Source organism: Ambystoma mexicanum, chromosome 9 (genome assembly GCF_040938575.1).
Source record: "Ambystoma mexicanum isolate Mex_15411 chromosome 9, UKY_AmexF1_1, whole genome shotgun sequence".
NCBI lineage: Eukaryota > Metazoa > Chordata > Amphibia > Caudata > Ambystomatidae > Ambystoma > Ambystoma mexicanum.
Genome location: NC_090931.1, coordinates 580,078,492 through 580,094,127, shown reverse-complemented (window position 1 = coordinate 580,094,127; position 15,636 = coordinate 580,078,492). Strand labels below are relative to the sequence as shown.

The following is a 15,636-nucleotide window of genomic DNA, read 5'->3' as shown; positions in this document are numbered from 1 at the left end:
TACAAAAAGGACATCCTGAGTGCAAACCCTGGCCTTCCCATCGCAGACACCTATGTCAGCGCATCTTCAAGAGAGGTCTTCACTGATATCCTTTTCTCTGTCCTGTAAGGAAGGCATATCATCAAACGGTGAAGACAGACACAAGTGATCACATTTCAAGGGTGTTTATTGAACACTTAAATGGGTGGGTTGGTTGGACGCTTATCTAAACCTAAATCTAAAGATGGGAGCAGGCTACGACCATCAAATAATAATAACGCAGTCCTAGTCGAGTCTTTCAAAATAAAAGGGCCTGTACTAATAAGCCCTTTGCCAATCCTTACTTCTAAATACAAAATGGTGTGGAACAATAGTGTATGCAAAAAGAAAAGTGTTCAAGAAATATGTCAGGATAGTTGAGCAGTTGGCTTCCCATTCCTGCGTTTTCAGCACAGGGCCAGGCGGCACGTTCGAGCTTTGCACACACTCTGGCTTCTCTGCCGCGAGTATACAGTTCAAAGCATAGATCTCAGGGCCTTCTGCCAAAGTCTCTTTTCCAATAACAGTCTCTTACTGTAGAGGGCCTGTCGTGACAAACAAATATCAAAGTTCCAGTCCTATCAGGATCTTCACATGCACACGTTCTTGCATCCGGTGTTCATCCTGGGTCTCCCTCCTTCAGGCTTGGACCCCCTTTTTACCACAATGTTTACATTTGGTCTTCCTCGCTCGGACCATTTATCTCCCTCGTTCAGGCTCAGATCATCTTGATATCAAAATCGAAGACTTTCAAATGTGCAATGGGTTTTGCTTAAACCATCGCAGGACCACTTCGATTCACTTCACACAATGTTCTTATCAATCTTGTACTTTTGTTTCGAAGGGATTGTGTCCTCCGACGTATTCCTCATCTTAGATATCTCCTTCCAGCTCTGCTGGCCTCGGAAAATTTTTCTCTAGAGGGCGCTGCGCATCGACGTCCTCCGAGTCGATGTCCCTCGACAGCTGCCGTATCGACGTCGACGTCATCCTGCCTATAAAGGCCGCGCGCAGTGTCCGTTGCTCAGTTCCGTTTTTCCGCGCTTACTCAGTGCCTCGGAATATCGTTGCTCAGTTTTTGTCAGGTTAAATCTATTTACCTCGAGTTATTCGATACCATACTCGATGGCTTCTTCGTCGGAACCGACAACTCCTCGATCCGGCTTCAAAAAATGCCAAGATTGTGTGAAAAAGATGTTGCTGACTGACCCTCACAGAGTTTGTCTGTGGTGTTTGGGAGCTGAACACCATTGTTCGGAGTGCGAGGACTGTATGTCCATGACATCTAAGGCCCTGAAGGAGAGTAGGGGGAAGCTGGAGAAAGGTAAGACTTTTAAAGCTTCTTCTTCGTCGACGAAGTCAAGACATTCGTCTCCTCGTCACCATTCGCGTTCCAGGTCTCGGAGTGGGTCCCATCACTCCTCGAGATCGAAGCACTCGAAGAGGAGACGTCGAAGATCCCCTTCTCCGTCTTCCTCTTCCTCTGTTTCACCAAAGAGAATCCCTTGCCCCACGAAACATAGTTCCCGGGCTGAATGCGAGTCGCAGTACCCGGCGAAGGAAACCTCTCGAGCGCGTCTCGAACCCTCGAGTAGGACTATGACCTCCAAACCTTCCTCGAAGGTTCCGTCGACGAAGGTTCCGTCGAGGTCGATGTCTTCGACGCCGTTGTCGAAGGGACCTTCGACACACGGGTCTGTCGACCAGCTTTGACACCGGCGTTGACGCCAAGAAAAGTCACGGTCACGACACACCCAGTGACTATCCCCAGGTCCTCGATGACGATGGCTTCGAGATTGTCAAGTAAAATCCCAATTCAGTCGAGGTCATCGAGGCCGCCGCCTTTGTTTTCGACGCCACGCTCAAAGCCTTCGACGTCGGCGTCGACGACATCGACGTTTTCGAGGCCGATTATGACAAGTTCGGCACCCTCTGCCTTGGAAATGGGATTTACACCCTTTATGAGTTCAGAACAATTGAGAACTATGTCCTCAATTATGGAAGAGGGTGAATTGTCTGAACAGGAAGACACATTTGAGTTGCAGGGACCTGTAACCCCAATTAGAGAGGGATTTTCCTCTGAAGAACGCAGGTTAAAGGATCTTCATGATTCCTTACATGAGGCAAGTGGGTTAGACACTTCCCCTGAGGTAGAGTTTGCTAGGCCAGACCCGAGGGAGCATGCTGAAACCCCCTATAGAGCCTTAATGGCCAGGATCACAGAGTTTATGGGGCGGTCTGCACCTTCACAATCTTTCCAACAAGATGACCTCACGGACATTCTTGACAAAGGCCCACAGGAGGATCCTGTGGTGCCTTTTCATAAAGCTCTTCAGATGAAGATTATGACGAACTGGGAAACCCCAGATGTCGTCCCGGCAGTAAATAAAAAACTGTCTACAAAATATAGGGTATCCTCTACAGACCCGGAATTTTTGTCAAAACACCCATCCCCAGAAAGTCTGGTGGTACAGGCAGCATCTTCTACCGATGTCAAGACGGCTTATCCTACCGTCCCACAGGACAGGGACGATAAAAAAATATGATGCTATAGCAAAGAAAGTTTTTTCGGCATGTAGCATGGCGTTAAAATCTGTTAATGCTACTTGCACCCTTGCTAGATTCAGCCATACACTTTGGGAGTGTGCTTCTACAGCGGCTGACTGCATCCCGGAGGGAGAAGAAAGGGAGGCGTTCCTGAATATCATACAGGACGGTAAAGACGCTATGTGCGAATCCCTCCAGACGGGAATTGATTCGGCTGACAGTATCAGCAGAGCAGTGGCGGCAAGTACAACAACCAGGAGATTCGCTTGGTTGAGAAAGTCTGGTTTTGCCCCTGATGTGCAAGCCAGGCTCTTGAACATGCCATTCGATGGCTCTTCTTTGTTCGGGAAAAAGGCGGATGACAGTTTAGAGAAACTGCAAACTTCAAAAGCAGCAGCAAAATCCCTAGGCGCTGCAATCCGTCAGACACCTTTTCGTCCCACAGGAACCTCTGCGAGGGGCAAGTCCTTTCTCTTCTACTCCGCATTCGGAAGAGGTAGAGGACGTCCGGCTCAAAGGGGACAAAGAAGAACTACCCGAGGTGGACGGGGTAGATATTCAAAAGCCGCAGCAACAGCAGGTGCCTCTTTACCATCGGCATCCGCATCAGCCGCCCCAAAACCACTCTGAGGACTTCCCTCACAGGACACCTGTAGGAGGCAGGTTGACTCAACATCTGGCGGAATGGCAGGCTATCACGTCGGATGCTTGGGCATTGGAAACAGTTGCCCAAGGTTACTGCCTGCCTCTCCTACGCATACCTCAGAGTCATCCACCGGGGATCAGCTCTCAGAAAGCTCCAGATCCGCTCCTCTTGCAGGAAATTTTCGACCTGCTAGAGAAAGGTGCCATAGAACCGGTACCTGTAGCGGAGAGGAACAAGGGCTGGTACTCCCCTTATTTTCTCATTCCAAAGAAAGACGGAGGACTGAGACCCATCTTGGACTTGCGAGAATTGAACAAATTCCTCAGGAAAGACAAATTCAAGATGATCACTCTTTCTCAGATCCTCCAGGCCCTTCAGTTCCAGGACTGGTTGGTATCTCTGGACCTTCAGGATGCTTATTTCCATGTGCCTATCCATCTCAAACACAGGAAATACCTGAGGTTCGCAATTGGCAACTCTCACTATCAATTTCGAGTGCTGCCATTTGGGCTGACCTCCGCCCCGAGGGTCTTCACCAAGTTAATGTCGGTAGTGGCAGCAAGTCTAAGGAGGGAAGGGATTCACGTCTACCCCTACCTGGACGATTGGTTGATCAGGGCTGTCTCTTCTGAACAAGCTCAGATCCAGCTAAATCACGTGTGCCACTCCCTTCACAAACTGGGCTTCTCCCTCAATTTAAAGAAGTCACAAATGATACCATCACAGAGACTCCAGTTCATAGGAGCGATCCTGGACACTTCCCTGGGAAAAGCCTCGCCACCAGAGGTGAGGGCTCAATATATTCTACAGATGGTTACCAAGTTCCAAGATGCCCAACGTCTCCCAGCCTTCGACTTTTTGAGGTTGCTAGGCCTCATGGCATCCTGCATTTTCCTAGTGCCAGAGGCTCGCCTGAGATCTGCAAGTGAAGCCTAATTTCCTCCCAAAGGTGGTTTCTGAATTCCATTTCACTCAGAAGGTTACCCTACCATCTTTCTATCCTCCTCCTCATCCGGGGAAAGAAGAAGAGAGGTTACACAGGCTAGACCCTAGAAGGGCTTTAAGTTTTTACATCAGTAGACTAGCCAGGATAAGACAGGCAGACCAGCTGTTTGTAGGTTACACAGGTCACAAGCTGGGGTTACCAATAACTAAGCAGACCATTTCCAGATGGATCATTCTAGCCATTCTGGAATGTTATAAACTGGCAGGGAAAGAGCCCCCTCAAAACCTTAGGGCTCATTCGACCAGAGGTATTGCAGCTTCATCGGCCCTCAAAAGAGGCGTGCCGGTTAAAGACATCTGTGCGGCCGCTACATGGTCGTCTGTCCATACCTTTACACGATTTTACAATTTGGATTCCTCCTCCAGTCAAGAGACTAGGTTTGGAAGGGCTGTACTGCATTCTATTCATCAATAGAAGACAGCGTGAAGTCAGTACTCCCTCCTCCAATAATAGAATACTGCTATGGGAGCCTATCTAAGATGAGGAATACGTCGGAGGACACAATCCCTTCGAAGAACAAGTTACTTCTTACCTTGTAACGTTCTTTCGACGGGATGTTCCTCCGACGTATTCCTCATCGACCCTCCCATCCATCCCCGCAGTTCTACTTCCCTTGTTGTTGCAGCTTACGCTCCTTCAGGGTGATTAGTTTAGTCCAGAAAGTATTATTGTGGGCTACAAAACGGAACTGAGCAACGGACGCTGCGCGCGGCCTTTATAGGCAGGATGACGTCGACGTCGATACGGCGGCTGTCGAGGGACATCGACTCGGAGGACGTCGACGCGCAGCGCCCTCTAGAGAAAAACTTTCCGAGGCCAGCAGAGCTGGAAGGAGATATCTAAGATGAGGAATACGTCGGAGGAACATCCCGTCGAAAGAACGTTACAAGGTAAGAAGTAACTTGTTCTTCTCTCTGCACAATACCTTACAGCGACCTTCAATTGAGCACATTCACGGTGCAGAACCACTCTGTCAACAGTATTGTATCTTTCCTTCTCAAGTTCAAACATTTATCAGCAGTTTCGCTTTACTCGTGTCTTTCATCACACGCGTTTAACAATGTTCTTTCTGGCGCTCATTATACAGTGTTGCTACTTGCATCCTTGACTTCAACACAGACTGATCTTGCATCGGTCTCCCCAACTCACCGGCTGTGTTGATCTCCCTGGTGCTTCTTTGTTCATGGAGCCAAGGACGATTCCCCGGTGGCTGCTGCTCCTCCCTGCCGTGGTTGGTTAAGAGGGGAGGGCCTTCGGTATCTTCGACACACAATACAGGATTCTTCAGTCTGGTTTCCTGAACTTACGCTTTCTGACTCGAAGGTTTCTTGAAAGTAACGGTTTCTTGTCAGTAAGGTCAAGGGTGTTTCCCTCCTTGCGAACCCTTCTTGGTTTGCCGTCTTTCTCCCCTTGTTCAGCTGCTGACTTGAAACTGCTGTTCCTTTGTGTGCTTTGCCTCACTCAGATTGTGCTCTCATGCTGCGCCTTTTATCCGTGTGGGGAAGTTTAATGGTAGTCAGGTGTGAGTGATTGTCAGTAATTGCCTGACTTCACCTAACCATAGTAGTGGGACATGTCAGGTAAACTGTTCGGGTGTGGGTCTGTTTTTTCCCAGAGCAGGCTGTCCGTGTGAAAGTGTTGGAGAAGGGAAAGCGGGTGAGGGGGTCAAGTTCCCACGTATCCGACCTGGTAGAATGGGGTGCAGGTGTTACGTGGGGAAGACCCTCACCCAGGTGATCCTCCCGCACTGGTCCACCCCCAGGGTCTGGATCCAAAAGTGATGGACGTGCCCTGGCCACCTGAGAGCGAGATCTGTGGGGACTAGCAGGTGAGACACCTTCTGGTTTCTCACAGTCCCCTCTCCAGATATATAACTCCTCATCTCTACTCTCCCCCCTTTCACATCCTCTCCCATTAACAGTGGCACCAAGTGGGACGTCCTCTTGGCCGGCTTCTCTTCATCACGTTGCATTGTTAATGTCTACCACACAGGCACTATCCTGGTTGAGGGTGCTTAACCGAACCTCCTTCTCGTTGATGGGCTCTTGCCGTCCCTCATTAACTATCTCCTGCGTTTACCCCTATCACTCGCTCTGACTCTCCCCCTCTGACTGGAGTACCACACCCCTGTACTCCGTCTCAGAAAACCTTCAAAGGCAGAGACCTCCCCCACCTGGTGACTCTCAATGCCCGCTCAGCCAACAAACACTCTGCTGTCATCTGCCTCCTTCTTGAAGACACTGACCTCGACATTCTCGCTCTTACCGAGACTTGGTTCAGTGCCAGCTCAGTCACTGGTTTTGACTCCCTCCTCCCTGACTGCTTCAAGATCATTTCCAAGCCTCGACCTCACAGTGCTGGTGATGGTATTGCCTTAATCTACCCTGAGTGGGTTCCTTCTTCCATCTTATCCACCTATGTCTTCTCTTCCTTTGAGAGCCTGGTATGCAAGCTGGTCATCTCTCCCTCTTCCACCCTCACCATTGCTACCATTTACCGGCCTCCAGGCACTACCACCCTGTTCCTCTCTGAATGGGCTGATTTCTGTTCTTCCTTACTTTCAACCACCTTCAATCTCCTCCTCTTGGGTGACATCAACATCCAATTGGACTCCGCTGTCAGCATCCACTCTTTTCATTGACCTCTGCACCTCTAACCCTCTCCATTCTCCCTTCTGGTCCAACCCACTCGGCTGGACACACTTTGGATGCCCTTGTCCACTCTGACCTCTCTCCCCTCCTCCCCCTTTGGTCACCTCTCTCTCTTGGTCAGACCATTCTCCTCTGCTCCCACCTGGGTCCCTTCAACCCTCTGACCGCCCACCAAAAGCTCTGCCAACCTCATTCACGAACATCCACCCAATGAAACGAGTGTCAACTGCTGCCTTCGCTTCCATCCCCCTTTGCCCTCCTCTTCGGACTCTACCAATGACTCTGCTCTCACCAACTTCCACTTGGCCATCACCAATACTCTTCACATTCTTGCCCCAGTCATGAGGATCCACCTGAAATCCACCTCTTGTAACACCTGGTACGACTCCGAACTTTCAGCCCTGAAACGAAAGTGCAGAACGGCGGAACAGAAGGGGCAAACCTCAGGCTCAATCTCTGAAAAACTGGCCTGCCACCTGCTCCAAAGGCAATACAGACTCTCAATCCATGCCAAGAAAAGGGCCCACATTCAGGCACGGGTATCTGGTGCATCCAACAACATGGCTGAACCTTTCCAAATCTGCAGGTAACTAGCCAACCCTTCCCCAGTCTCCTCCACCCTCTTCCTTCACAGGCCCTCTGCAACGCTCTGGCCACACACTTCGTCACCAAAACTCAGGACATCCTGAACACTCTTGTTACTAACCCGGACAACCCACCTCTCACCCCCTTGCCTCCCTTGGCACTCACCCTCCTCCATCACCCCTGTCACTCCTGAAGAAGTTACCAGAGTTGTCCGCTCCATGAAGGTCACTTGAAAAAAGGGTTTCCCCTTGCTCATCCAGAACCATCACTGACATTATTGGCTCTCTTGCCCCTGCACTCGCTGATTCCTGCAACCACTCTTTTGCCAATGGATCTTTCCACTCCTCCCTCAAGCACTCCCTTGTGTGCCCCCTCCTGAAAAAACGTTCAGCAGACCCTACATGTCCCTACATGTCCAGCCAACTACCGCCCTATTTCCATTAGCCCCTTCCTGGGGAAACTGCTGGAGAAGCTGGCCTTGCCCGAACTCAACTGGCACACTGAACTTGTTGGTGGTCTCTATGACCATCAATCTGGAGTCCGAGCATCCAGAGGCACAGAAACTGCTCTTCTGAACACCCGTGAAGAACTGCTTGCATCTCTGGACTCCAACTCTCCAGCTGTCCTCATCCTACTCGATCTCTCATCTACCTTTGACACAATCAACCATTCCATCCTCATACAAAGGCTCCATGATACTCTTGTTATCTCGGAATGGGGAGTGAACTGGCTGACCTCCTTTGTAACTGACCGCTCTTCCCAAGTCATCTTGTGTACTTTCCCCTCCCCTCTCCTTCTTCCTTCTCCACCTGTGGTTTCCCCCCAAGGGTTCTATCCTCTCCCCTTGGCTCTTTAACATCTACCTTGCTCAGTTGGCACTCCTCATCTCCTCCTTCTCTCCCAACTTCCAGTGTTATGCAGATGACACACAACTCTTTTCAAACTTCCTTCTGACCGTCTTGCACCTTCCTTCATCCCTGACTGCCTATCTGCCATCCAGTCCTGGTGCATTTCCAATGATCTCTGCCTCAGTGCCAGCAAAACTGAGATCCTTCCCATTGGGACCCCTGCTCCCTCCTTCTTCCCTTCACTCTGACCTTCCTCCTTGGGTTCCAGCCCTGCTCCTTCTTCTGAAACCAGAAATCTTGGAGTCATTTTCGACTCCTCTCCTTCCACCCTCACACTCAGGACATTGCCAAGAAGTCCCACTTTCAGCTCTTCCTTCTCAAAGGAATTCTCCCTTTTCTCACTTTCCCCCAGAAGCTCAATGTTACCCGAGACCTGGTTCTCTCTAGGCTTGACTACTGCAATAGCCTCCTCCTGAATCTACCTTCTTACACTCTGCAACCCCTCCAGCTAATCGAATATAGGGCAGCAAGACCTATCCTTGGCCTTAAGCCCAGGCACTGCATCTCTCCTGCCCTAAAAAGCCTTCTCTGGCTCCCAGTTGTTGCACAGATTAAATTCAAATCCCTCTTCATCATCCACAAATCTGTCTGGGGCCAGGGACCACACTGTCTGCAACTCTCATACTAAATACTCTCCCTCTAGACCTCCACGTTCCTCTGGTACCAATTCCTTGTGTGTAAAGCTTTGCTAAACAGAGGGCAGGAGTTCAATCACTTTCCTCAGCTGGCTCCCTCCTATGGAACAGCCTCCCCCCAATCCCCTCTTGAGCAGGACTTTCTTAAATTGCAGAAGCTCCTTAAGACTTTCCTTTTTACTTCCTCCTTCCCTTCTTCTCTCCTCTGCTAATCTCACAGTTGCTGTGATTGGTGTCCAGGGCCCTTATGCACCCTCTGGGCCCTTGACCTTCCACACCCAATCGCCCAGCTTCTGTCTACCTTCAGCACTTGCCTCGGCACACTCCGCCCTGGAGGCTCGCACTTTCCACCCAACGCAGCTCCAGGCCATGTAGCACTTACCATACCTTGCACTTCGTCTGTGACTCACTCAAGAGAACAGACACCCCAGCACCTACGCCACTGCCCTCTTCCTTGCTGCACCTGCACATACTGAATACTCACAAGGCATAGTAGGTGTGTCCGTTCATTTTAATCTGATTTCATTCCCTTGTTCCCTCCCTATTGCCCTGTGGGTGCTTTGAAACAGAATTTATTTACTGTATAAGCGCCTAACAAGTGAACAATAGATACATTGCTGATCCAGAGCATGAGAAGGAGTCATATGATGATAGTTCCACTGATGTGCTATGGAATGTCAATTCACCAAGGTACACTGTAACAAACACCACTCTACTGTAACAGAGTCCAACCTTGGGAACCCTCACCACGGTGGTCAACTGGGCTGGGTAACACCCAGATGAGGTTAAAGGCATCCCCAGCCCACCTCAGCTTTGCTTCTACCCTAAGGTTGGAAAAGGAGAAATATGTCCTGGAGAATGGAAGAGGAAGACTACCCAAAGAGGAGTGATGAGGTTAAGGCTCCTAGGACCTGTGGCAGAGTGGAAATGGCTAGTGGGCGAGATATCACCAGTCCTGAGGAGGTGGGAGGAGGCCAGTATCACCTCTAACCAGTGTGAACATGGAGGTTCCAGCAAGCCAGTTCGCTCCAAGGCAGACCTCAGAGTAGGTGGGAGGTGGTTAGAGATGGTGTAAACTCACCAGGGGCAAGGTAGTTTACATTAGAAGGGCTCATAGAGGGGTGTTGTGGGAACCAAGACCCTGGTGCGGGGGCGTGGTCGTCTTTCCAAAAACATCCAAGGTCACATCACCCCTAGAGGCTGGCCTGGAAGGGAGCCAAGCCTCCGCAAGCTTTCCTGCTGTCTCGATCTCTTGGAGGAGAGCCACCTGATGACTTTATGTAGATATGCCATGAGCCATGTAGCTCAATCCGTGGTAAGTCTGGAGAGGGGCGATAGTGTTTGTATCTCCCTCCGAAAGCTGAAAAACAGTAGTTCCACCCTTGGGGCCTAAACTCAGGGAAGACGGGTGAAAATTCCCTTGTTTACAGCCAGGTGTGGTCACCCAATTAACAACTGGTACAGCAATAATAGGAAGGACATATATTTTTCAATGAACTCCTTGCTTACCGAAGATGTGAACACAATGAACTAGTGACACTAGGAACCAGTCATTATGAATGAGACACTAAGCCAGGGTTTACCTTAATGTGAAACAAGGAGGCATCAGATGTATGAGTGTTACCCCTGAGTCATCAAGTGCAAACCCTTTGGCACATCAATATCCTAATCCATTCCGCAGGAGAAAAATTAATTATAACACATAAATAGGTAGGAGGTAGTAGGTTAATATACCCCTAGACATAATAGTAGCAGCGAACCATTCCACAAAAGCTGATCGTAAAACTGCTACAGCTAATTGCAGTGTGTAATGTAACTTGATATTCTCTGAAGCATATACAAATGTGACTCTGTAAAGTCGCATGCAGATAGAGCCTGAAGGATACAAGGAAGAGCATAGCAATTCAGTACTTATCTTGTTGCACACTGCCTTAACGCAGCAATCACGATGTGAGAACCTGACATAACAATGGCAGACCAGACTCTATGAGATGGTATTCCCACCAGCACAATCAGAACGAGAGGGGAATCAACGCAAGGGTAGAAGTAACCCCTGCAGATAGAGAATCACAGCATTCAGTACATTGATGGATACAACCCAATCTCTTAACATGTATACAAATTTGTTTGAGACTGAATCTCCATCCTTTAATCGTCAAAGCACTTATGGAACGGGAACAATACAATAATACAAATAAAAACAATTCAAATCTACCATGTCCAGGAGGTGTTTTTACTGGGAGGATATGGTGAGGGACCCAAAGAACAGCGGACCCCAGGAGAGGTGCTAGACCCAAGGAGGAGGCTCTGAAAGCTTTGGAGGAGGTAAGGGCAGAAAGGTTCTGGCAGGCCAGGTCTGCCCTACGCCAGACCAAACGGTGGGTGGTGGAAGGAGACTGTCGGTTCAGAGAGGGGAAGGTGGAACAGTGATGGGGAAGGGTCTTGGGCCTAGAGGGTGGTGGGGACTTTTGGTTCCAATTTGAGAAATGCTTCAAGGTGCTTGAAGTGGCACAAGGCCAAAAACAAGAAGAGCAACAAACAGCGACTTGATTCTGGACCAAATTCGAAGACTGGCTGTTAGACAACTGCGGGTAGAGGATCCAGGAGAGCCTGCACCTAGTTGGTTTGCCAGAACTGAAGCCACCTTGGGATAGGAGGACTTGGCTGCACAAGGGTAGAGACTGGGCTTTGTGAGCCTTAGGACCTTTACATTTCCTGATTAGTTTTGGCTGTTATGTGCCGCAACTATTGCATTAGAGTACAGGGTGGGAGAAATGGCATATGAGGAGGAAAAAAAGCTTGTAGGTGTTTGGTTATTTGCCCACCTTTTGACTGCCTGTGACCATGCTCATTTCTATGGCCATTCACACCCACTTCCTGCCCCTCCCCACCCAAAACACATCCTCCTGGCATCTCTTTGGACTAGCTTTATCAAGCCTTTGTGCTCGAAGTGCATGCCAGATTTTTTCTCAAAGCAGTCTTCTGAAGGTTAATGACTTAATTTGAGCTGTAATGCGCTAATGGTGTAATTAAAATATCATAGCCAGGTCTGCCTTGAGCCACTCGATTTGTAAGCACCCTGCATGCATGAAGTCCTGTTAAAAACAAGCATTGGCAAAGCCAGCAGTTTTGGGTTATGTATAAGTATTAGGCATTTGCCAGGCACTGCTATTATATGCCCAGGTTCTCACACCATTTTGTAGCTGCTACCATTGATGGCCATTTAATACCACTTTGGCAGTGCCTGGCAAATTCATTTCTCATGCCATGAAAGCCAAAACAGTTGGCATTGCCAATGCTTGTTTTGGTTCTCTGTTCAGCCGTGGCGCTTGTGTAAATAAATACCATAAACTCTACCAATTGAGTCCAGGCATGTGTGCGTCCTATGAGACCTCTGTAACAGATCTTACTCTCATAGAGAATGTACTGCTGCGCAACTCTTAACTGGCGGACGTTGTGCTCACTCCACAATTGCTCAGGATGTGTCCCCACAAGCTGCCCAACAGAAGCACGCTTCCACCGAGACTTTGCCATGGATGCCCTAAACTGTCTACCAGGCCCTCCATCAAACCTCCCTCATGAACATCCTCAACTTGTACGCTTAAACGCCCTATACCCTGACCAGCAATGCCATCTGTGCACAGCAATAGACTAACCCCTCCTATCATACTTCGAATATCCCAACACTACGCAACTACTACCAACCACATTATATACCACACCTCATGGCCAACGCTTCCTAGGACCACTGACACATACACCTATAAACACCCCCACACACTGAGCTCTGAATACTTCCAGGTTGCATGCATCAACACAACAGCAAAGCTTTCTTGCATTTTCCTTCTCCTATCTCTATCCCATTCAGATCCAACAGAGTCTCTGCAAATGGCAGCGGTGAATGGTACAAATCCCTGAAACCTCATAATATGAATGAATGCCGGGTGCAGACAAAATGAGTTATCTACAGAAAAATGCTGGTGGGAAATTGATTTTAATAGCTCTAATTTCCAAAATCAATGTCTGTGGTTTTGAAAGCGAACCATTGCACAATGCAATTAGTGATTTCCGCCATACTCTGGACACAAATGTACCACCGAAGGAAAGCGCGATTGTGCGGTGGCTAAAGTTGTTTTGGCAGTGCGGTTTCTAAATCTGGAAAGAACGGATAGCAAAGAATAGTTTGACTAACAAGCTGTTTGTTTTATCCCCAGATAAAGCCAGTGTTGAAGGACGGCTGGCTGCACTTTGCTGCAGTGCCGTAGCAGTGTACGAACAGTAGCAGCATCTCCAGGACCACAACACAACGTACACAAGGGACCACTTCTCAGTGCATCTGTTCTGTTTTCTCGTATTGCTACACCTTTAGTATTGTTTGTGTCTTAGCCCCAGCGAGGAAGCAGTTTTTTTTGCAATAGGAAACAAAGATTTCTGTGGGGACTACCAAAGAAAAGGTGTAAAATCAAAAGGATGAATGACTCTGAACATACCCTGAGAAGAGAACGGGCTGTCCAAGACAGCCACCACTATCTCACAGAGGCGCGAGGGTCGCTTGACATTTCTTCTCAAGTCTTTTGTATGATTATATTGATCAGTAATTGATCAGCAGATACATGATTTCGCTAGGATAAAAGGAAAAGGATTGGGGATGGAAGCCGTCAATCTTCTCTGCAGAATTACCAGGACACATGAATGGGACCCTTTGAATTGTTTGTTCGCCAGTACAAAAGTAGTGTTCCGAATCATCGCTGGTCTTCACCAAGTATATGGAACTGCAGCTGTGTGTGAGATAATAAAGTTGGGCTGATGGCCCAATGTCCAAGCCGTGGACTGTGCTAGATACAGAAAGGACTGGACTCTCAATATTAGGCCCAGCATTTTGCATTTTTTATCTTGCCCCCAAGTTCTGACTTTTAAAAGAGACTCCCAGTTCTTCAAGTAAGAGTGGGGAGACTGCACTTGATACAGGGTAGCAAAGCAATTCGATGAAAGTGTTTCTGTCATCTGGCAAAGACGCCCAAACCATTTCACCAGACAATGTGGATATGATGTCACGATCTTCTTCCAAAACACTTCTTCATTTTGCACTAATCAGGTAGAGTGATTGTACATTGATCTTCTGCTAAAGTTATAATTAACAAATAGACACACAAGGCTTGTCTAGTAAAAAGAAAATGTCTTACTTTCAAAGTTGCAATCATAGTTCGCATTTAAAACCCCAACTCTCTTCTGAAGTAGAGAACCACAATATTAAGGCTCTTTTATGCGTGTAACATTTTCCCCCATTCATCTATTGCTGTTACTTGGAGTGACCATGGCTTTGAATTTTCCTAGTATTAAAATGGATATTTTGGGTTTCATTGCTATCTGTAGGTCTATGTATGTGTATAGATTTACATAGATAGTTCTGCTGTTAGTTACGCATGTGAAATGTGCATTATTGCCAGTAATCACCTTCGTATTTGTTATGAAGAACCTCCTGCCAGCATTCTTGGACAGTGTTAGGATGAGGTATGCTGTAACTTCAGGGTCTTCATCGGCAGCTGGGCAGCTGAAGTACAGAAGCAGACCTGTGTACTGATTTGTCTGGTGTCAAGTCCCACACAGCGATTTGCCAGAAGGTTAGGGGCAATCTAAGTTACCTCAGAACAAGGCTTCAATCATCATTTACATCACATTGTAGCCAGTCCTTGCATCGTGTGGGTAGGCAACTGCTCCTGGAAACGGTTTCGGCGTTTTAATATTTTTTTTATTTTTCAAATGCTTGAATACTTGAATAAACTGTTCTCCAGAATAAAATCATTTTAAAGTCTTTTAATAGACAAAGTGATCTGCAATATTTGTCAGCAGTTTTACATCTCTAGTGCATATGTATGTTTCGGTATTTCTAAAAACCATTCTTCATTTTACTCTAACAAAGTTGAGCAATTTTTACCTTATTTATCTTAATGAAATTCCAACAGTTAATTTGAAGTTGTTTATTTATATGTGTGTCTGTACATAAACACGTTTGTATTGTTAGGTCTTTAATACAGTGTTTCTACCTCTCATTTGTAAACTGCATGCAATGTTCTTGTAACCGATAACTCACTGGCCTGTTGCAGAAACCGCCTTTTTACTATGGCCTGTAAAAAATGTATATTAAGGTACAATAAAATTGATGATGGAAACATGCGTCATGCATTTTTAAATGTTTCTAAAGTGTGGTCCACCTTGTCGCCAAAAAGCATATCCTCTTAAAGAGGCACGTTCATAAGAATAGATTTGACATCCCTCAAAAACATCCACCACGAACAATGGTGCTCTCTGTTCAATCCAATTTAAATGTTATGATTGGACAATTCATACCCATCTAGCACTACGAGTCCCATGGCCTCACATCCGGTAAATGCTATGTTGTCTATGCGACCACCTGCACAATGCAACCGATACCACTCTAGGGTGGTCGTTGCATTCAATGACCTAATAGCCAAAGAGCCTTCTTTTATGCCACGTCATGTCTGTGTTTGGACTCGCTAACATGAAGCCGGGTCAGAGCACAGGGCACGCTCTCTCAAGTCGGCAACATGAACCACCTAAGAGTCCGCCTCTGAATGGTTAAAAAGATGTGACGTCTTTCCAATCTCCTACTTCAAATTCC

The 15,636-nt window shown here is 47.7% G+C and overlaps 1 protein-coding gene across 2 annotated transcripts in view; it reads left to right on the top strand.

Annotated features, from left to right (window-relative positions):
• The window catches only part of ULK2 (unc-51 like autophagy activating kinase 2), an 801,072-nt gene extending 785,906 nt beyond the window's left edge, over positions 1–15,166 (top strand). For both annotated transcript variants that reach the window (XM_069615186.1, XM_069615185.1), the window contains one exon: positions 13,211–15,166. In XM_069615186.1, the coding sequence (XP_069471287.1) occupies positions 13,211–13,278 (68 nt within the window). In that variant the 3' untranslated portion in view covers positions 13,279–15,166. The remainder of the gene's footprint in view (positions 1–13,210) is intronic.
• The last annotated feature ends 470 nt before the right edge of the window (positions 15,167–15,636 follow it).